We start from the raw sequence: 24,369 nt of genomic DNA, 5'->3' as shown, positions 1-24,369 counted from the left end.
ATTGACAATATATATATCTCAGTCATGACAACCTCATAAAATATCCTATCAATTGAATAATCGATATTGCTACGTACAACACAATTATATTATATTATTAGATTATTACCCATTTCAGCGAGTACTGACGACCACAGCAAAATACGATAATTTGGTCCAGGGAGCATTCTCTTTTGGCACAAAGATGATTTATGTAACATGTTTCTAAATTAGTCTTTTAAATACCGGTACATTCTTTAATATAATTTGGTTCAGTGAGCATTCTCTTTTGGCACAAGGATGATTTATGTAACATGTTTCTAATTTAGTCTTTTAAATACCGGTACATTCTTTAATATAATTTGGTCCAGGGAGCATTTTCTTTTCGCACAAGGATGATTTATGTAATATGTTTCTAAATTATTAGTCTTTCAAATACCGGTACATTCTTTAATAAATCACTGAAAAACAAATGTGAATATAGGGATATGCAGTGAGTACGAAATTATTATTATTTTTGGCGCATCATTTTTACGTAAATAACGACAAATAAAAACTAACATGCCACATGTTTTAAGAAATACAGGAAACAAGCATGAATATTATTCACCATTCTTAATGATCTTGGGATAGAAAAAAAATGTATGGAATAAAAATTACATACAGTACAATTAATGTGCGTGTAATAAACAATAAGCAAACCATCTTCTATTAATCATTTCAAAACAACGTGAATATAGCGTCGATTGTGTAGGAAAATAATTTCTTATATGTTGCTCCCAATGTGCATCATTGTTAACTTACGAAAACAAATGAAAATATTAACATGGTATATGTATGTATGTGTGTATGTGTGTATGTATGTATGTATGTATGTATGTATGTATGTATGTATGTATGTATGTATTTCACTGCAAGTGGGCAAGCACCCGGTGGCAGTGGTATATACAATATTAACAATACACAATAAAATGATAACAAACACACAATAAAATTTACAATACACAATACAATTTTACAACACATATACAATTTTACACACAATACAATAATAATACACAATACAATTTAACACAATAATAATAAAACATAAAATACAATACCTAATTTTACAATACAACCGACATGATTATGTATAGGTCCTACATAAGTTTCAATAGTCTTTCACTTTACTCTCATCTCATTCCCTGTAGTGGCACTATGACGCATTTCACTGACACTTTAGCACACATTTCACTGACACTCTGTAACACATTTCACTGACACTATAGAACACATTTCATTGACGCTATAAATTATCACTGATAGGAACTGTTCACTGCACTGTAAAACCATAACTTCACTGACTCACCTCGCTTCACTGATACAACAGTTCAAATAAGTCAAATAATTACATCCTTATGCATACTTATAAACAGAACTACATTTAAACTAAACATTTCTAGTCTAAGGCCCTCTTACACGCTATTTTTAAATAATTTACAATTCAACCAAGGAAGTAAACTCGTTAGCCTAGATAAATACATGTCACCTTAAAAAATTAAATGTTAAATGTCACCTTAATTTTAATTTTCACTTTATATACAACTTTTTAAATTATTCTTGAATCTCCTTAAGGAAGGACAGCCCTCAAAGACCGCTGCAGGTAGGTCATTCTAATCATTTATAGTTCTATTTAAAAATGAGAATTTACCTACATCCGTTTTCTGTTTCCTACATTTGATTTTAAAATCATGATCGTTCCTACCATAGTACGTTGGCTTTTCTAACCGAGCCGTTATGTCTACTCATGCTTTCTGACCTAGATGTGCTCTATACAATGATGTTATTCTAGTTTTCCTACGTCTGTTTTCTAAAGTTTCCCATTTAAGTTCTTTTATCGTATCGTTTCCATCTTCTCTTTTATCTTTAACAAATTTCGCTGCCCTATACTGGATTCTTTCTAAGGAATTTATCTGGTATATTCTATAGGGATCCCAACACGTAGTTCCGTATTCCATTAACGGTCGCACTAACGTTAGATATGCTATTTCCCTCGATTTGGGGCTAGCCTTTCTTAAGATTCTCATAATAAAGTGAAGTGCCCTCCATGCTTTACCCGTAACATTATCAACATGCTCTCCCCAATATTTGAAGAAAGATAGGAGATATTAAGTAATATTCAGCGTTCTTAATGATCTTTGGATGCGAAATAACAATGAAATATGTATAAAATAGAAATTACATACAGGTGAGCATATGAAAAAGCAGTAAGTAGAATCATATCTGATTAATAAGCTTAAATTACTCCAGGTTTAGCGTAAGAGTGGTCTATATGTAACGATGTCTCCCAGCAAATTACTTAATTCATAAAAACAAAAAAGTCGTGTTAGAAGATTGAATTTGTGAATTTTCTCTGAAACTTTCCAAATATCTGTAGGCAGTCTTTTACATTAGATTGCCGAAAATTGGTTTATAGCGCAGCATTGGCAGTGATAAAAGTGTGAAATATTCGTTTAGTGGGCTGTGCATACTCTACATTGACCATCTCGTCTAGTATGTGTCTATTTGTCTTTTATTTCACAGTCTTCTTGATACTGTAGATTTTAGATGGTTTCCTCAGTGTTCGCTGGTTTCCTAGTGTGTAATGAACAGCTGTACCTGGAGCAAGGAGCAAGTTTCATACAAACAAGTGTCTCAGGACAGGAAGAATATTATTTGGCTGTGAGATGAAAACTGTGAGGGCAATCCTATAATGGAAGCAGAATCAAATGACCGTTGCAGCTTACAGTGTAAAGTATGTGGTTTTGTATTTAGAGAAAGGAAGAATTTATATGCCCACATGAGAAATATACATGGCCACAAGAAGAATCAAGATTCAGCTCCGAAGAAAGGAAGTATTTTATGTTCTGTCTGTGGAAATTTATTTTCTTCTAACGCCTCTTTAGTGAAACACAAAAAAAATGCTCATAATATTGTTCAAGAGAAGTCACGTACTTGCAGAATCAGATGTCCAATATGCAAAAGTGAACATTACTCGTATAACATGTTGAGAAGTCATTTGAAAGTGGATCATGGTAAACAGATTCACTGCGAAGAATTAACATTTCCGTCCAATAAAGGTAGGTTAAATTTATAATTTGAAAGAGAGCAGTTATGTTACAATTTTCCATTATATATTTTGAATATTAATTTATGTACAATTGAAGAGTTTCAGGAGTGGAGAAGTAGTTACCAACTGGAAAACTCTGCCTCCTATGTGTTGGATTCATCGCAGAAACATCTGTCCTGCAGTGGGAAACTGTATTTCTATTGCCATAGATCTCATAATTATAAAGCAAAAGGCTCTAATATTCGGACTTTAAAAAAGATGGGAACAAATAAAATTGATGCAGCTTGTCCATCAACAATTGAAGTACTCATAAAAGATGGTACTTATTATGTGAAATTTTTTCCCGTTCACATGGGACATGATGCAGAAATTGAACGGATACCGCAACACACAAGTGAAAGAGCAAAGCTTGGCGGTAAGTTCACTTAATGTTGTCCTTATTAGTATTGTCATTACTATTACTTGCACAACTGTCAGTCTATGTATCGTGTGATATTTTGTGCTATTTCAATATCAAGCCAATTATTATGAAAATTATATTTTTACAGTTATATTTCGTTAAATAACCAACTAGGTCTAAAATAAAATAAAAAATTCCAACATTTCACAAATATCAGTTGGCTAATTTCAGGACATTATTCTTTCAGTTATAATGACGGGACCTGAACTAAACCATCCGGGTGTGCAAGCAAATGACCAAGGAGAGGAATTTCATTTAGAAGATGTAAGTAAGAAGATATCTTAAATTAAAGCCCTGAACTAAAATATTCGCTTTGAATTTGTTTGTTGTCTGATTATTACAGTAGATTGTTACTGGTATCAGATATTTCGAAACTCACATTTCTTCTGTTAAATGCGTCAAGAGTTGTATACTGCTTTCCTGTTATATTGCAATGCCATTAGTTGTTAGCAGGCAGCAAAACTTAGTGCCCGATGAAACAGGTTCGCTGTTCTTTTGCTATAGGTACGTGTTTACGTCAGTCGTGGAGAGAGATGGGCAAGTCATAACAAACGTTTATGAATGCGATGTGCACTCACTATTCATGCCGCGATATCCTTCAGTCAGTAAATTATATTTTCATAGCTCACTTTTTTTTTATGCAGTTGGGTATATAGTGCATCTTGAGGAATAAATAGTGTGTATAAAGCAATAATGAAACGTCAGTATAGAATTTATTATATTTAAAATTATGAATGTAATATATATTTTACAAATTGTATTACTTCAATTTTATGTGTAATTTAAACGCACTATACTCTCATCCTGGCGTATATTTTATGAAATTCTACATTTTCACATTATTCAAACTCTATTTCGGAATAAAATACACGATAACATGCGCAACATACCACATATTTGCAATGGCGTTCTTCTGAACCTTCCTGAATACTGTGTTAGAAGAATGTATCATCAATACTTGCGGTTTGAAGTCTTTATATCTAGCCTCTTTCCTACTTTTCCTTGGTTTGTTCAAGTTCCTCTTCCAGATATAGAGGATATTATTTTATAAAAATTATCACTTTTATTACCACAGGGAATTTAATTTAAATCACTTTTAGTTCATATTGTTAAAACATTCAAGAACTTCAGATTCCACTTCTTCATAATTCGCTTCATTGTTCCTGATGAAGAACCGGAAGCTGCAGCAGCGTCCATTTTATCTTGGCCGAAGGAGTAGATTTTGGAATTTGCAAATGTTTTGTAATATGAATTTTTGTCATAGTTCTGTGAGACACTTCGTTCAAAATTTTAACTTTAATTTTGATAGCTATAGATTTTTTTCCTTCTTTCACTCGTGTTGTTGCTCGTATTGAGATGTTAGCCCAAATGCTGGCCATGAGAAACTAACAGTTAACTCACTGTAGCACTCAGTGACATCTCTGCAGAAGACTTATGCTACTACTCTGGTTACAGTGAGAAATATAGCAATAGCCTACATATTATGCGTGTTCTAATCGATATCTTGAAGCCTTTACTATGAGAGCGAGCTAAGGTAAATTCCGTGCAGTAAAGTATAAAGGGTGTGTACAGAAGTTGTCTTTTGTTCATATTAAAGGAGTGAACAAAAATCTGGGGACCGAAAATTTGTTCGAAGTTCGTGTAAACAGAAATTCGTGTTAACCGAATAAAAATCCATTAAAATGACTGTATTTGCGCAGGGACCGGGAAAATTGTTCGTATGAACGAGAGTTTACTATAGTTCGGTACACTGCACAGTGGGACGGATTGCGATTCTAGCCGATACAAAATCTAATATTGATGAATTCCTTTCGAATCGTTGAAAATAACAAGATGAAAATAAATTATTATGACATTTGATGAAATATTTGTATGAGAATTATTATTTAGTATAGAATGCCTATTTATTAAAAAAGAATCGTACAGTAATAGAAATTGCATACAACTAATGCAAATAAAAAATTAATGTAAACAGAAATTATTTTACACACTACTATGAAGAGAAAAGTAATATATGTAGTAAATTTTATGACTCATGTTTAGAAATCTGAAGCGTCTGTTGTATCTCCAGAAGTGTCGGACCCGCTAGCGCTACTGTCATCCACATCTTGGGGTTGCAGTTGAGCAGTGCTGGTGTTGGCACTCGCAGCTGGTACTTGTAGCAGTTTAGTTACCTCAACTGACAGTTTTGATTTTCTTGGACTTGGATGTCGATTGATCTGGGATATGATGGGATCAGAAGATACTAACAACATGTGTAGGACATTTTCTATGTTTCTCTCACAAGATCACTTCCTAGCGTGATCTAACCTGTACTTTCGTAAATCTTTGTGTCTTGACTCTTGAGCATCTTCAGATAACATCCCAATAGGAAGTATGGCAGTTTCTGCAATTTTTCCTTCATGTATCAGTATTTTATGCACACTGGATGGCATGTAGTACCATGGATATAACTATTGTACATGTAAATGGGTTGTATCATTGGTGTACTTCTCAAACGCCTCAATATACTGTATATTAAATATCCACATGAAATTGTGCATAAAATTACAGAAAATCTGTGAATGAGGTCTTACTAATGCCCGTAATATTGGCTGTAATTTGTGGGTTTTCAAAAAACTGACATGCTATATTGCCATCATTTGATGTCCCAGGGCCACCAGATTTCGGTTTGTCAATAAGAAGACCTAATTGAGAGCGAAATCTAGAAATAATCTCCTGTTTTCAAGCTTCAAAAATATCTTTGTTGCCTCTGACCTGCCAAGAGCAATGTTTTTTAAGAAAATAGTTCTTTTTACGATGACACTCCATCCTATGTCTGTTAAAATTACTTCGAATATTTTTCAAAATATTATGAATGCACTTCTCACTATTAGAATCACATGTTCCAATACATAATTCGTTCAAAACATATCTATGTAGTTCATCTAAGTCGCCACTTTCATTGGCAAGTATTGGAAATAGATCACGGCGCGAAATCACCGGTAGCGGTTCCGAGTCTGTAAAAAATTAACCACATGCAGAGCGGTCAGTAGGAGCAAATGAAACTAGGTTAGTCTTAAAGTGCACACTTACACCTACATTCTGACATAGAAATAAATGTGACTCTGCGTGACTCAACGTTTACTTTGATAAATAGTTTTAAAAAATCGCATTTCCCGCTGTTAAGTTAACATTCCGTTTCTAAAAATTCAAAGTTATTATGATCATAAAATTTATATAATAATTATCTACCAACCTTGTTCTTCATTTTCCATTTCAGAATCACAAAATGTTTCACTCCCAGAACACAGAAACCAAGCTTGCTTCTTACACTATTTCAGCATGGCTGAGCAATAAAACTGGTTACAGAGGGGAATCCTCGTCAACATCATTGTGTGACGTCCGTATGTTTAGTGTCAAAGCTTCTCTCTCATAGATAAGCATTCTGTGATTCATTAGCAACAACTTGAGATAGGACACGCATAAAAATGAGAACATGTGAAAATTGATTTTGTTCCGGCTAGAATCGCAATCCGTGCCACTGTGCACTGCAGTGACGTATGGTCATCTATTTCTGTCACAATTAGTTTACGTTCACGTCCACGATAATCAATTATACAAGGAAACTGTTTACCAGTACTTCTTCCTTGTGGTATAATCAACAGATGTATTCAAATCTCTGTTGTAGATACATTAGTGCGGATAAACTGAAATGAAAGCTAATGGAAGCTTTTCCATGATATACTAGAAAATAAATGATTGTGAAACATGGAAAGCTTTTCTCATGGCGTGGCATATGCTCTTTGTATTCCTAATTAAAATAATACCCACTTATCCGCGTGATCTGTATCCATGGTTAATCTTGGCGACATTTTATTTTACTGTTTTATAGAAAACCTTGAATTTAGTCTGAGCCTCTATTCATCGATTATTATTATTATTATTATTATTATTATTATTATTATTATTATTAATATTATTATTGTTGTTGTTGTTACGGTATTAATATTTGGTTCTTATTGTTTGTAATTTGTTAAACTTGTATCATATAAAGACCGATGTATGTTAACGAAAATAGAGTCTTGTATAGGGTTCGATATTAGCTGGTGTTTCTTGTATCCATGGCAGGTTTCAGGATGTATCGCCTACAGATACAGCGTTTATAAACATGTAAAACAAAAGAAGAGTTATAGTATGTGTTCCATCGCTGCATCCTTACTGCATTCGAAATTTATTTGTAGGATGTTTGTCGACTTCAAATCGATAGCGAATGTCGCTTTCCCTAGTCGTATGTAGTCCCAGTTGCATCGTTTATATCGTGCATTCCTATACTGTGGGAATGTACACACTAGACTTTGAAACAATGCAAAAACTGTTGAACACATTACAGATCACTAGACTTAAAAAAATAATAATAATATTTTGTTGAAGTTATCGAATCTGTGCATATCGTTTGTATATATTTTCTGTTTATCACTTACCCGCAAGTTATGGTTACATGGTTTTGATATCTGTCGTTCTAGTTGGCTGCCAGAATGATTCCGCAATCCGCACTCTGCTGACGTGTAAAATATATTTATTTTTGTGCAGTATATGCTGGTGCACCATTTTCAATTATTAGCTGTGAAATTTGTTCTCTTCTATCATTTGCTCGAAAATCCACACCTGTAGCTTAGGGGTAGTGAGGTTGACTTACGATTCCACACAGTACTCGGGCATGGGTTCGAGTCCTGCATGGCCCTGATTATTATCTGATTCTTCTATTTTGTGTGTTATTCATTTGCAAGACATGTATACCCAACATCCAGTAGCATTCTTTCACCAATTCGTGCTCTCTGTGTATTTTGCAGAAAGAGACATGCAACGACCCCGTCTATGGTTTCAAAAGCGAAGTGAAGCCTGAGGACTCTGCAGCGGTGTGTGATCCTCAGGTACGTGACGGTATTGATTGATCCTGTGTTCTGTTTAGCAGAGAACTACGTCCCCACTAACAGTATTGCGACATTACACTTTTAGTATTTTTTTACATTGTACTGATTATTTTCGGTGTGATGCACTGTAATTCATATCTACATTCTACAACTTTATTTTCAGTACTTACTGATGCAAAATTATTTGAACTCACGTAGTCTGACCGCCAGTAATGGAGCATTTTCGTGAAGTGGTTCGGAACATATTTTCCTAATAAAGTTTTTTCCTGTCTCACATCATTCACAATAACTATTGATGTTCTAAATGTGTTGGTGTGAATAGAGCCCTCAAACAAATGACAAAGTGAGGGATGGTGGCGTCTTAATTGCAGTGAGGACACATTGCAAAGTTCGTTTGGTTTCTATACACAATACCTCATGTTGCTTAATGAGTAACAATGACTATTTATATAACACCTCTTTTGCACGTTTCAGAATACTGTAACTCACTGAAGGTGTTGGCGATATTGTTTTATGACAATGCTTTATACTTACTCACTGACTTTTAAGGAACCCGGAGGTTCATTGCCTCTCTCACATAAGCCCGCCATTGGTCCCTATCCTGAGCAAGATTAATCCAGTCTCTATCATCATATCCCACCTCCCTCAAATCCATTTTACTATTATCCTCCCATCTACGTCTCGGCCTCCCTAAAGGTCTTTTTCCCTCCGGCCTCCCAACTAACACTCTATATGCATTCCTGGATTCGCCCATACGTGCTACATGCCCTGCCCATCTCAAACGTCTGGATTTAATGTTCCTAATTATGTCAGGTGAAGAATACAATGCGTGCAGTTGTGCGTTGTGTAACTTTCTCCATTCTCCTGTAACTTCATCCCTCTTAGCCCCAAATATTTTCCTAAGCGCCTTATTCTCAAACACCCTTAACCTATGTTCCTCTCTCAGAGTGAGAGTCCAAGTTTCACAACCATACAGAAGAACCGGTAATATAACTGTTTTATAAATTCTAACTTTCAGATTTTTTGACAGCAGACTTGATGATAAAAGCTTCTCAACCGAATAATAACAGGCATTTCCCATATTCATTCTGTGTTTAATTTCCTCCCGAGTATCATTTATATTTGTTACTGTTGCTCCGAGATATTTGAACTTCTCCACCTCTTCAAGAGAATGCTTTATAGTAGACGATTTTAATTTGCCTGAAATAACCAGTGTTAATTTCAAATTCAACAGTGGATTGTCCTGTAGCACACTTCTTTGGCAATTAATGCCAATATCTAGCATTAAAGTTGTTTAACAGCATTGTAAATACTAATTGTCTTACTAATAAACCGTGTATAGTTTTTATACTAGACTTATGCAGAGTTGATACAGAAAACGTTACTAATAAACCGTGAATAAGCTATGGACGTATAAACAGGCTGTAACTGTACAATGGGAATTGCTTTGCAGTAGTTATATACACGAAACCCCTTGTTTAAGCGTTGTATATAGAGAGAAAATGGCCGCCCCTCTAACAGCTGTTCTTATCGACTGTCATTTTATGATGATGGTTATCTTGTAACCACAGAAGAACAAACCAAAGATCATAGAATTATTAGAATAATATTGCTGTAGCTTGTACTCTTTGACCAAAATGTAGTGTGGTAATCGATTAGAGCCAGTTGTACTATCGATATTTAACACGCAACACTAGAGCGCTCTACCGGATGCAGTAGAGAACCTCAGATATTCTGTTACCTTTCGTAATGAAGTAATGACGAAACTATGACGTAGCTGTGTAACAGTTATACTGTTAAACACGACGTATGTAGTGATTATTAGTAAGGCAGATTTTAATCAACTTTATTGCTGTATTCGAGATTTCAGGTGGAATTATTTATATACGCTTGACAATGTTCAGTACCTGTATGCTTCATTATATGAATGTTTTGACAGATGTATTCCGAAAAGAGAGAACATTGTTAAGTCGAAGTACCCTGTTTGATTTACACGTGGTAAGATTATGCAAATTGCCAGAATAAAGAAGTGTGCAAGGAAAAGAAAAATATCCAAGTATTATAATAACAGATTTAAGCAACTGAGTCCACACCTGTGGAGTAACAGCTAGCGTGTCTGGCTGCAAAACCAGGTGGCCCAGGTTCGATTCCCGGTCGGGGCAAGTTAACTGGTTGAGGTTTTTTCTGGGGTTTTCCCTCGACCCAATACGAGCAAATGCTGGGTAACTTTCGGTGCTGGACCCTGGACTCATTTCACCGGCATTATCACCTTCATCTCATTCAGACACTAAATAACCTAGATGTTAATAAAGTGTCGTAAAATAACCTACTAAAAAGCAAATTAAGATTAGTCCTCAAACAAAAAATGAATGAAGCATACAAACACTACAAAAACAAATTTAAGCAATTGAGATTAGTTGTCAAACAAAAAAAGCAATTGAAAGAAGGTGTATATCATAACATAAAGACATTTTTGTTATATCTTAAAAGTAAGCAGTTATCACGACTAACTGAGAATGAATTTGAATTAAATGGCTCCAAATACAATCCTGGAAGCATTTGCGAAAAATTCCCTCAATACTTCTCGTCTGTAATTTAAAATTGTAATTTTGACTATAATACTGCCCAAATCGATTATGATCAGCATATTGTTTGACCAAAATTAGATAACATTGATTATATTTCAGAAGATGAAGTAAATCTATGCTAATAATAAATCTGTAGCCGAAATTTTTCTGGTAATTTTCGATTTTCCAAAAATATTTGGTCCTAACGTATATAATTAACCGCCCTGAAACCGAAAATAGCTTTTTTGAAAATTTTGTTTGTATGTATGTATGTATGTCTGTCTGTCTGGATGTTTGTTACCTTTTCACGTGATAATGGCTGAACCGATTTATATGAAAATGGGAGTATAAATTAAGTTCGTTGTAACTTAGAATTTAGGCTATATGGCATTCAAAATATGTTATTTAAAAGGGGGGTTATAAAGGGGCTTGAATTAAATAAATCGAAATATCTCCCTTTTTATTAATTATCATAAAAAATATTACATAACAAAAGTTTCTTTAAAACAAATTTCCGATAAGTTTCATTCTATGCAAAATTTTGATAGGACTGATATTTAATGAGATAAATGAGTTTCAAAATTACAATAACAACGCCCTCTAAGGTGGGAAATGAAATAAAAAACAAATGACTTCGTCTATAAGGGCCCTTGGACAACAACAATCGAAAGCTATGAAACATAGCCTACAGAGAATGTTTCTGTGTTTGTATGAAGTAATATCGGAAGCTAAATTAACCGATTTGTATAATTAATTATTATTTCATCATTGGAAAGTGTAGTTTCTCTAGATGGACATAATGCTATAATGTTATTACAGTAACCTCTGAGTGAATCGAGGACAGGTAAGATTAAATTAGCTTCTTATACACGGAAAACTTGATAGGCATTCGTTTCCTGTATTTCCTAAAATAATTTTTATGACCAAATGAGTGGTCTCTGGATCAAAATGATCGCATTTTAATTTTTTAATACAATTTAAGTAACATAATAAACGATTTATCCTTCTATCAAACACGAAAGTTCCCTGGATCAAATGTCCTATTTTAATTATGTAATTACTTTATATTTATTTCTAACGGGTGCAGCGGAGCGCACGCGTATGGCTAGTTAACAATAAAAACGAAATTAAAACCTAAGCAGTCTAGCGGTCCCGATGGAATACGACCATAATGAACGGTGTTCTGGTGTTATATTAAACCAATTAAGATATATTTTTAATTTATCTTTAATGACTTATTGTTTTCCAGAAAAATTTAAATATCTTGAATTACACCAATTTTAAACAGTAGTAAAAGTGGTGACATATGTAACTGTAGGCTAATTTGTATAATAAATTCTATGGCAAAAGTATTTGAGGAAATCCTATATAAAATAGATATTTGTCGATATTAAATCAGAATTATCTAGCTTTCAACTTGATTTTATCTGTAAGAAATCAACTGTTACAAATCTGTTTTGTTTCTCGCAAGATATACACAATCTAGATATGAGAAAAAGAACTGATGTTCTATACAGTTACTTTTCTAAAGCATTTGATAAAGTAAATCATAAAGCCTTAGTGTATAAATTAATAAAATTTGGTTTTTCTAGAAATTTAACGAATTTTTTTCTGTTCATATCTCAGTACTAAGAAACAATATGTAACATTCCACAGTGAACATTCTGAGTATTTTATTAGTCACTCCGGCATAATACAGTGCTCTAATTTAGGACCGCTTTTGTTTTTGATTATAATGACTTACCTGAAGTAATAACTCAATCAAACTGCCTTTTTAATTTGCTAACTATTTAAAACCATTCAAAACTATATCTGATGCATTAGATGAAGCGAATTTGCCAACAGATATTAATAATGTTGCATCTTGGTGTAAATGAATTGACTTTGCTTAACCCAAATAAATGTAAAAAAATAAGTGAAGAAACTATTGATTATTTTATAAACGGCGTATGTTTAGAATCATATCAACAATTAAAGATTTAGGCATAATACTTCACAAAACTTCACTTTTAAGTCTTACATTACATCGAAATTCTTAATTCTGCTTATAAAGCACTTGGATTTGTTACAAGAACTACAAAACTGTTATTTTTATTATTACTTACTTACAAATGGCTTTTAAGGAACCCGAAGGTTCATTGCCGCCCTCACATAAGCCCGCCATCGGTCCCTATCCTGAGCAAGATTAATCCAGTCTCTATCATCATATCCCACCTCCCTCAAATCCATTTTAATATTATCCTCCCATCTACGTCTCGGCCTCCCTAAAGGTCTTTTTCCCTCCGGTCTCCCAACTGACACTGTATATGCATTTCTGGAATCGCCCATACGTTATTATCAGGGAACGGATTTATATGGACTAAAAATATATGAAATATGTAAATATATATGTAGTTATTTTTACCAAAATATGGAATTAAATATGGATTTTTACCAAAATATGGAATTAAATATGGACTTAAAATTATAAAAAAAATGACTATGTACGTTAAATATTGGTACATTTTAATCAAACTAAACAAAAAATATAATGGACGTACCTTATCTTCCAATGTAGTTTCAACAAAACACAATTTTTATTGTCTGTTACCATAACAATAGGTTACAAACATTTCTTTCAAGTGCTGAAAAGTGAATCTTCTTCTATTGTCTCTGAGGATAGATTTATACTGACTAAAAGAGCGTTCGACGTCACAAGAAGTAACTGGTACATAATTCAATTTCACAATGTCTGCTGGGGATAAGTCCAAGTTAATCTTCACTGTTGATTCACCACTCATCACAGCAACAACCTTTTGTAGTTCTTCATATCCAGGGTTTTTTGAAAGTACAGTGTCCACCTTAGCTCTTACTGCATCTGCAACTTTACCTCTACCACGATTCAGTTGTTCCACAGTACTATTTATAATTTCAAAACTTTCAGATAGTGAAAGGTGCCTATTTTGGAGACTTTTGAGCGTTTTTATGATGCATGAAAATGTATGCTGAATGTGAGCTAAGTCATTCTTCACACTTATGTCACAGGTAACTGTTTTCGCAGTATCAATTGAGACTGCATCTTCAGAGTCCAATGCAAGGAGAACATTGTTAATAGAGTCTATATGTTCGGCATAATATTCAACTGCTTCTAGCCATGTACCCCATCTAGTTAAAATTGGCTTTGGTGGCAATGGAATTTCAGGGTACATTTCTTTCAACACGTTAACTCTACTGGGAGCTTTGAGAAATACTTTTTTCACTGATGAAATCAACAAATCTACTTTAGGGAAATTGTCTCTGACCACTTCTGCCACACGATGAAATGCATGCGCCACACAAGTAAAATGAGTCAATTTAGGATATACAACAGATAATGCTTGTCCAGCTTTGACCATATAAGGGGCAGCATCGCTAATAAAGAATAACACATTATCGTACATAATACCCTTTGGCCACAGGATACCCATAGCTTCGTTGAACAGTTTAACTATAGTTTTGTTATTGCACTTTTCTAGAACATCACAATGTAAAAGAATTCGTTCAGAATATTGTTCACTTAACAAACCGATAACTACATTACCAACAAGTCTACCTTCTTTGTCGGGAGTCTCATCAATGGAAACCCAAATTGAACTATCTTTATTTTAATCTCTTATCTTCTGTATTGTCTCATCGTAGATGGATGGAGCATACGTCTTCCTAAGTGTTGACTCATCCGGGATTGTATGTTGAGTATATTTTTCAAGGAATTCCCTGAAGACCTTATTCTTTAGTTTGTAGAGAGGAATATCAGCAGAGATGAGAGAACGGCACAGGTCGATGTTAAACTCAGATCTTACATTCGATGTTGTTGGTTGTGTTAAAAACAATTGTCTCTGCTTGGAATTTAGTTGTTTGTTGGCCTGATGTTTACTAGTTGTAATGTGTTGTTGCACCAGGAACTTTTGTGTAGATGATACTGCACACTGACACAAATTACAAAATAATATTTTATTGTCAGTTGATAAACCATCTTCTTTAAATTCTGAAATGTAACTTGTTAGTTTTGATTTTAAATTGACTGAATGACGTACTTTTGGCATATTTACCGTCTTTATAGTATGATTTACAAAACTGAACCTATGTGTACTCTGACTGGCATTTAACTGTTGAGCTGCACAACTGAAGTCTGTTAAAAATTTTAAATTAAATTAATACAGTTTTGTAACTTACTTTCCCATTGTTGATAGGACTGCTAATTTTCAAATAACTCTGATGTTAAAGGGATTACTGAACATGTGTTTAAATCTCTATTGTTGAAATGTATTTTTAAAAGTTAATGGAATTTTGTTTTGTTTTATTGTTAAACCTAATATAATATGGACTGTTTTATATGAAATATGGAAAATATATGGAAATTAACGAAAATATGTACTAAACTCTAAAATATGGAAAAATATGGAAAATAAAAGTAGGATTTTTCAACCCTACACATTGTGAAACATAAAGATAATGCAAAATATAAATTATATTAGCTTTATAAGTAAATATGTATTTACATATAAATCCTTTCCCTGGTTATTATTATTATTATTATTATTATTATTATTATTATTATTATTATTATTATTATCATCATCATCATTATCATTAACATCTTTGTTATGTTATTTTTTCATTGTTATTATTATTATCATCATTAATATCATTATTATATTATTATTATCATCATCATCATTAACATCATCATTGTTATATTATTTTTCATTATTATTATTATTATATTATTATCATCATTATCATTATTAACATCATTATTGTTATATTATTGCTTTCATTTCTGTTATTATTATTATTATCATTATCATCATCATAATCATTATTAACATCACCATTGTTATATTATTTATTTCATTATTATTATCATCATCATCATTATTATCATCATTATTGGTATATTATTTCTTTCATTATATCATCATCATAATCATTACTAACATTATCTTTGCTATATTATTTCTTTCATTATTATTATTTTTTCTACTACTATTGTTATTAGTACATTACCATCATCATTTCTTATAAAAATCCATGAAAATGTTGATTTGCATTGAAGCTCAAGTTCCTCTTGCATATTACCTATGAGAGTCCACAGTATTTTCAAAGTCTACAATTACATGTCGTGTTTTGGTAGCTGTATTGCATCAGATGTGCTGTGTCAACTGATGGCACACCTAATCTATTCCCTGTATCTTTCCTTGAAGGCTGAATATCGTCTACCTCTGCCACTTTCTGTCGCTGATGATCCTTCACTTCTTAAAATATCAAATTCTTCATCAGCACTCAATATGAATTATTAGTATATTTTTCTCCAACTGCAAACTCCAGCTCTTGTATCCTGAGTCACACAACTCCTGCACTTACTTTGTGTGTCGGTTGTCGTGAGGCTTTCGAACTGTCTGCACTAATATTATCTATTATATTCATTGTTTACAGGAAGAGACATTTGACGTGGTTGAAGTAAAAGAAGAGGCTGAGCTGGAAATAATGAAAGAAGAATCTGAAGACTTGGCTAAGAGGTGAGCATGTGATCTTGTCTTTAATTAGTCCTTGATTTCACTGATTCAGTTAAATATGTAGTAGGCCTATAAATACGAAAGTATAATCCTTAATGCATTCGTTGAGTTATGCTGTACAGTTGTCTTTAATAGCATTAATGTTGGATTGGATACATCTGCAAGAAAAATGATATATTACAAAAGAGAGACCAGCATTCACAGAGTTTGTTTTAGGTATAAAATAGTTATTTATGTAGGCCTATGTAGTGATACATATTTGACACTTCAAATATCTTCACCAAACTCATGAACCCAATTTTATGAAATGGTGTCCTGTTTCTTTTGATTACATTTGTCTCTGAGCATATACGGCATCTTATTTTCAACATATTGTCGTGCATATCCGAAAGCTAGTTTCCTCATGTTATCTACATTTTGGGAATTAAAGAAAAACAGTTTGTGCCTTCATTCAGGTTAGAATGCAATTGATTTCAAACACATTGGATCAATCATATTCACAATGATTCCGAACCACTGGGTTTATTGAAAACTGCTTTTGGAAATGGAGAAAGTCCCTTTTGGATCAAACTCAAGACATTAATGAAAGCACACAACGTTGAACCTTTGACAATATTTTATTTAGTTATTTATTTTTTGTTTGCAATTTACGCAATGTTACATAAGATTCTGATTTACATTTTTGGTATTATTAGTTCGAAATCCTAAAGCGAAGCCAGTTTATTCCAGTAATTTGCGTCTGAACTCGCCTAAACATGCCCAAAAATAGAATTACTTCAGCCTCTACCAAAAGTTTAACGACACCCCTTCAAAAGGGATGTTTGGCTACCGTTGTTACACAGTAAAACCCCGATAAGATGCTGTTCAAGGGAGCGGGTGTAAATCACGTATTAACCAGGATCGCGTATTAGGCGGGTGTACTAATTTTGACTTATATACAGTATCTATTAGTATTTTTCTTTATTGAAATACATGATTCATTAAAGGTAATATAGTACTACTCCATTATGTAATTACTGTATTGTATGTCAAAGACAATATGTACTGTACTTCATTCTTTCTGGAAAAAAGCCATTTATAGTTGTTTGCCGTGTGCGTATTCTCCAAGTCCTCATGTTTACCACACTTCAGTGTCTGCGATTACATCCTCCTGACATCGCAGCTGTAGTGATTGAGTCGCGATTTTTTGTTATCGTTCTTAATGTCGATGATGGGATTCCTAACGCATCAGAGAGTTGTTTCTGAGTAAGAGTACTGTTCTCATCGTACTTTCGTAAGATTTCCAATTTTTCCAACACAGAAAGCGCTTTTCGTTTAACACTCATTGTAATCACATTCACAGGCACTTCAATACACTAAAGGACAACAAACTGCCCAGCAAAAATTTCCAGAATTTTATTACTGCTGAGTGAAGAGTGTTATTTGAGAGAGAGGGTTAGCAAGAGGGTGAGGTATTGTAACTGTATGTAGGCTTTAACCACGCAGGTAAGGAATCGAATACGAGAGCGTAACAAGAGGGTGGGGTATACTAAGGTATGAAGTATGAAGGTTTAAATGCGCAGGTAAAGGGTCGAATACCAATACTTTTCAGGTTAATGGCACCAGTGAGTTCAGTGACCAAGATTTTCATTGCTGTTACAGTACATTGCTGAAAATTAGATCGAAAATATTCCACAGAAACAGCGTATTATGCGGGACTTGAGCGCAAGAAACCGGGTATTTTATAAAGGCGTTACATATGAAATGTGCCGGGACCGGACAAAAAAGTGTATTACACGGGAGGTTTTACTGTAATTATGTGAAAACCTTTGATGTTTGTACAGGAACCAAATGCGTGTATACAAAATTTTATTTCACTGCAAACCTACCTCTCTCACTGTCCTTCAAACTTAGGAGTATCCAACGATTTTTCTGTTATGAAAACTTATTGAAGAGTTTAATTTTTTGTAGGAAAAAATGTATTACTCCAGAATAGGTGTACTTAGATGAATGGATTTTGAATAGAGTTAGAGATATATGCAAGGTTTCTTGTGCTATTATTACTTTTTTTTTTGTTGTAAAGAATTTGTGACGGCTCGTTGAAGCTCTATAATCCACATTTTTTTATTTTTCTTTATGTAAAATCGTCATTTCCTAAAATTATCTTGAATTTGAAATTCACTGCAAATTGCCTGGGGATCGCCACTGTCATTGACGTCGTAACATTTGGAATTGGTGACTTTGGTGAACAATCTGTGGAGTTTGCTGCATTTATGGAAAATTTAATTTTCCTCCTTAAAAAAAACTAAAAAAGGTCGAAATCAGGGAGTGTGAATGAGAAGTAGCATGTCTTTGAGATATGTAAGAATGACTTGATATATACGTCTTTGACTCTTTTTCACGTTTTTCTCCAGTCTTACTATTAAAATCGGTTGTGTAATGCCACTACAGTTCAGATCAAACGTCTTAACCTCATACTCTAGTCCAGACGTCTCCAAAAGCGTACTCGCGAGTAAGCCCCTGAACGGAACTGAAGCCAGTACGTAATGAGCGCGCTCCGCCTCACCCATCCCCAGCTGTACTGTACTCAATGTTTATGCGCAAACAAAGAGCAGTGGTGGACTGTCATTATCACTGTGTTGGTCGAAGTGTTCCACCGTTTCACAATGTCTTCTACTCATGGACGTAGTACATTCAAGGATGAAAGGGAAGAGAAATATATTTTCGTGTTAGTGGAAAGAATATGAAATGTTTAATTTGTTCGAAACCTTAAGAGAGTGTTAAAATTCAACATGTGAAAATAATTTATTTTGGGACGTCTGTATATCTGTTGGTTATACATAATAATCAGTATATTACAGTACGTTTACACTCAGTTTCGCAAGACATACTTACAGTTTTCGTTTCATTTTAGGTGAAATACATACAAATATTTTGATTAATTTGAAACAAGAAAATACAAACAAATCACACACATATCCTCAGTCTTAAACAGAAAAAATTCGTGCTAACTATGTTCTAACTTGGAATATTGGAAAATCAATGAAGCCCTTTACAGAAAGAGCATTTGTAAAATCGTGCATACAGAATGTCTTCTAGATGTATGTATGGATGTATTTATGGATGTATGTATGTATTCACACTGCAGTGGGTATATACCCGGTGGCAGTGGTAACTAATTGCACTCAATAATGACAATAATAAACTTATTAATTAAAAATACAATTAATAATAATACTAATAATTAATACTAACAATAATTCATAATAATAATAACAACAACAGGGAATATACTAAATTAAATGAAACGGTGACTTAAAATAACATTTGAAATCTAATTTTTACCTTAAATCTAAGTTCGAACTAAAAACCCACGAGTATGATATGTTCATATCTGCACAAGTACCTTTCAAATTACACTCATTTCGCTGTCAACTCACTCACTGCACTGGAACTACGACACATTTCACTGATTCTATCCTGATTTCACTAACACTTCAAAAACATTTCACTGTTCAAATACTTTACACTGCCACTATAAACTATAAAGCTTCACTGACAGGAACACGTTTCACTTACACAACACACTTCACTGACACAACACACTTCACTGATACAACACTTCAATAACAACATATCATTTGCACCCTTTAAATACTGTGTATAATTACCGTCTATTAGTAAGGTCCTTAAGCCTATTTTTAAATACATTGAATACAAAATACAATGAATTATTCCATTATTGAATATTCCGCAATCAAAAGTAGACGCTTCCTAGTATGTCGAAATAATATACAAACGTGTGATACTTATCCTTTCGATGTTATTATGTGTAAACATAAGGGAGATCATTGCCGCAATCCCTCACTGACCGCTCCCATCTGTTGAGGTACGAGTCTCTCCCCCTTCTATACAGCACACTGTGTTCGGCGGGCAGCATTAGGATCACGAATGACTATATGCTTTTTGGAGACCACTGCTCTAGTCACAGATCTGGGTATTTTCATTGTTCATTATTTTACGGATAGCGAGGGATCTAAGTTGATAGAGCAAATGAATACCAACTGCAAGAAGTTAAATACCTTTTTTATTGCGGAATTTTTCTAACTATCGAACTTCGAAAAGGACTCTTGGTCCACAGAGCGTCTTTCAAATCAACCATCAAGTCTTTGCAGACGGTCCCAACTTCACAGTCTCACACAGGAGCAATTTCATGAAAGCATTGTCCTCTTTGCACCATCATGTTTTGTGTGTATTTTTTTTTTCTCCACTGTGACTGTCGTTGGAATTCGGCTTTTAAAATTTCAGGACACAGTGGATTACCCAAAATCCAAACTTACTTTGTGTTATCTAGTATTTCAAGACATTGGACACTTTAAAGCCAATCATAATTTTATATTCGTAATCTTCACTGCTGACATATTTTGGTTACAGCACTCTAAACACCGACGAACATGAAACGCCACTGGTGAATCTCGCTAGTCCTCAAAATTGCATCTCTGCTGAGACTCCTGTCTCAGAAGCTTCATTTGACAACCATTTGTACGACAAGAGGAAACGAAGACATGTATGCGATGTCTGTGGAAAATCATTTCCAAGACTCTCACTTCTTAAAAACCACACACTTATTCACACTGGCGAGAAGCCGTTCAAGTGCGATGTGTGTGGCAAATGTTTCTCCAGGCGTTGGGATATTAAAGAACATTTGAGAACACACTCGGGCGACAAGCCATTCGTGTGCCATATCTGTGGATATTGTTTCTTACAATCGTCTCATCTTAAAAATCATATACGGAGGCACATAGGCGAGAAGCCTTTCAAATGCGATGTGTGTGGCAAATGTTTTTTGAAATCAGAATCCTTGAAATATCATGTACGGATACACACTGGTGACAAGCCATTCACATGCGATATCTGTGGGAAATGTTTCTGTAAGCGTTGGGATCTTAAAAAGCATACTTTAATTCACACCGGCGAGAGGCCGTTCAAATGCAATGATTGTGGAAAATGTTTTTCACAATACACATTTCTTAAAAGACATTTTATTACCCACACTGGCGAGAAGCCATTCATATGTGATGTGTGTGGTTATTGTTTCTCGACGTTGGCTTCGCTCAAAACTCATAAAAGTAACCTGATTTGTAAGAAATCGAAGAAGTAACGCCGAGACTGTGATCCTCAAATTTTGGTAATATTCATAATTTTCGTATGTAACTTTGTCTACGCGAATACTGAGATAAAGAAATATTCCTCAATATTTCGAAGTGTATCATAAAGCTCATCCGGTTATATTCTGTTTTGCATTATTTTTAGCATCTATTCCATGGATCATGATTATTTTGTTTGTATCTCTTACGTATTTTACAATATTTTATTTTTCATTGTTTCATTTATACTCAAGTGCAATGGAAATCGCGATTGTGTTAACTCTAGATAAGTAATTCTAATGCTAATAATATATGCAGACGCTTGTTAGGGTGATTAAATGTGGTATTTGAGTAAACGTTTATCACGAAGACTACGTATATCTTAACTGTTATTTACATTTCATTAAATGCAAGTAACTGTCCTCTGTGTTCTTTTCCACACCTGTGGAGTAACGGTTAGCGCGTCTGGCCTCGAAACCAGGTGGCCCGAGTTCGATTCCCATTCGGAACAAGTTTCCTAGTTGAGGTTTTGCTGAGGTTTTCCCTCAACCCAATATTAGCAAATGCTGGGTAACTTTCGGTGCTGGACCCCGGACTCATTTCAGCGATATTATCACCTTCTTATTCAGACGCTAAATAATCTAGGATGTTGACAAAGCGTCATAAAGTAACGTACTAAAATTAAAAAAAAAAAAATACTTTATGTTCTTAGAGCTGGCCAGTATTTCACTCGAAGCATTACCCCACTGTTATGGCATGGACCCTTAGTGTTCTTTTCACCACTTTGAAGTTGTTGAGCGGTTTGAATTGTTTCGTGCGAAAATGATCTTACAGCATACATGTGTACCTGAGTGAGTCTGATATACTTTAAGCGGTTCTTGTGACGAACTTAGGCTACATGCTAACAGATATTGTATACTTTGGGGTCCACATAAGTGTCGCTATCCAAGTCACGATTTGAGTAGCTTATTTCCAAACCCACTATTTTACTTTTCACAAATTTTGCAGGAAAGACGACAATCTGTATTTTTGTTTTGTGACAGTCAATTATTATTTTTTTTAATTGAAGGTTTTAAAATTTCTCTACTTCTTTCATTCAAAATTATTTCCAAAACGAAATGTTAACTTTCTGAATTTTTAATTTAAAAAAAAATGAAATAGATGGTTTTCGAAATAAACACTTTGGCAGCAATAACGTGCTCATGTTGGAGAAATTTGTAAAAATTCAAATGTATAATAGTTTATTTCAAACGGCAAGAAATATATTACAAACATTCTGAAAGGAACATAAATAATAATTAGACAGTTCAAATATCTAGATACAAAGTTACATCAAACCTTCATGTAGGAATTGAATGTTGTCTTGCATTCCATCATCTTCTTGTTCTGCAGGCTGGACTTCCAAAGCTTCTTACCTATACAGTGTAAAATCGGGTATTTTAAAAAATAGCAGCTCTAACCAGAATTGTCCTCCCTCTGTTCGATCCTTAGTCAGGCATGGTTTATGTTTACTCTTACTGGTGACATTCAAACAGTCGGTAAAGTAGCCAGTTGTTATTACACAGAGCTAACGCAACATTTGCAATACGAAACATAGTTGGTTCCCATTTAATAAAGGAAGTTGACTTTATTATCTTGAAAATTATTTCAAGTATAAAAAATACATTACGTGTATCAGATGTCCCTTCGATGTAATTTATGTATATCTGAAATATTTCTCATGCTGTTGGAGATGAAAGACCATTCTGTATAATAATAAATTATTTATTGGTTCACTCGTTACAAATGAAAAGCTAAATACTGATTGTAGCCTACTGTTCACAGTGCCAACAGAGTGATGAACCAGATCGTCTTGAAGGAAGTTTCATGCAGAGACAGGGATGTAGTGTTTTTTCCTCCATCAGTAACATTTATAGGAGAAAGCTGTTTTCATGGGTTCAGACTGTAGCGAGCTCCCCACTGCCAGCACAGATTGACCACTCCTTCTGTTGTACTGTTTCTTTCACATCCTGCTCGCAGGCTATGGCGATTCTTCAATTTGTTTTGCAATATTTTATATTCCCTCTCACTTGAAAATTTCTGTGAATCACCAAGATTCACCAATGCTGTGCTCTGCGTGGATGGGGTAATAGTCTGTTCAAGCACTACTAACAATTCTGATTTTATTGTTCTTCAAACTTTACTTTCAGTATCTTATTTGTCTCGCCAAGTAGAAATATAGAATAACCATATTTTCAGATCTCCGTTAAAATGTATAAAAACAAATTCAAAAACACTTTCCGGGAATGTTTGCAAACAATAAAATCGGTGGCAAAATTGTGTCATTGTTGGAGGGAAGAACTTCGATCAAGTATTTCTTAAATTTAGGCAGTATAACATATGAAGTGTTGTAAGTTTACTATTTTAGTGTATTCTTTTTATCATGTTGTAAAATAAAAGTATGTGAAAAAATTAATTCATTGAAGGGAAAATGTCATGCCAGTGGTATTTAGATTTTTTTACAGTTAATATTAGGGGAATACTTCTAAACCCCTCATGTTTCCTTCAAAGGATATAAATTTTTCTCGGGGATAATACAGACCCCTGGCAGAATGATCTCAGTTTGAATTGGCCGCCGCACGGAATTCTCGAGAAATACATTTGAGTTGTATGTATCTTTGAGCAGTACATTTCAGTTACCATCATGACGTGGACAAGTG

At 34.0% G+C, this 24,369-nt stretch overlaps 1 protein-coding gene across 3 annotated transcripts; it reads left to right on the top strand.

Annotated features, from left to right (window-relative positions):
* The first annotated feature begins 1,479 nt into the window (after positions 1–1,479).
* Positions 1,480–24,130, top strand: LOC138691867 (zinc finger and BTB domain-containing protein 49-like). Of its 3 annotated transcripts, XM_069814427.1 has the most exons (7): positions 1,480–2,209; positions 2,545–3,080; positions 3,168–3,485; positions 3,718–3,794; positions 8,363–8,443; positions 16,465–16,547; positions 20,958–24,130. In XM_069814427.1, the coding sequence occupies exons 2-7, from the start codon at positions 2,714–2,716 to the stop codon at positions 21,682–21,684; spliced, it is 1,653 nt and encodes a 550-aa protein (XP_069670528.1). In that variant the 5' UTR covers positions 1,480–2,209; positions 2,545–2,713; the 3' UTR covers positions 21,685–24,130. The 3 variants fall into 3 exon arrangements, with proteins under 3 accessions (XP_069670528.1, XP_069670527.1, XP_069670529.1); XM_069814426.1 differs by having other exon boundaries at positions 1,480–3,080; XM_069814428.1 differs by lacking the exons at positions 1,480–2,209; positions 2,545–3,080 and having other exon boundaries at positions 3,093–3,485.
* The last annotated feature ends 239 nt before the right edge of the window (positions 24,131–24,369 follow it).

The sequence above is a fragment of the Periplaneta americana genome, chromosome 16, assembly GCF_040183065.1.
Source record: "Periplaneta americana isolate PAMFEO1 chromosome 16, P.americana_PAMFEO1_priV1, whole genome shotgun sequence".
In the NCBI taxonomy this organism is placed as follows: Eukaryota; Metazoa; Arthropoda; class Insecta; order Blattodea; family Blattidae; genus Periplaneta; species Periplaneta americana.
Note: the sequence above shows the minus strand (reverse complement) of the source record. Positions and strands in the feature narration are given on the sequence as shown.

What these genes read in the sequence shown, in the direction of transcription:
- LOC138691867 (XM_069814427.1), top strand. Translation starts at nt 2,714, where the DNA reads ATGGAAGCAGAATCAAATGACCGTTGCAGCTTACAGTGTAAAGTATGT. An exon ending in CAGCGGTGTGTGATCCTCAG is followed by an intron (nt 8,444 to 16,464) that starts GTACGTGACGGT and finishes CATTGTTTACAG; the next exon opens with GAAGAGACATTTGACGTGGT. An exon ending in TCTGAAGACTTGGCTAAGAG is followed by an intron (nt 16,548 to 20,957) that starts GTGAGCATGTGA and finishes TTTTGGTTACAG; the next exon opens with CACTCTAAACACCGACGAAC.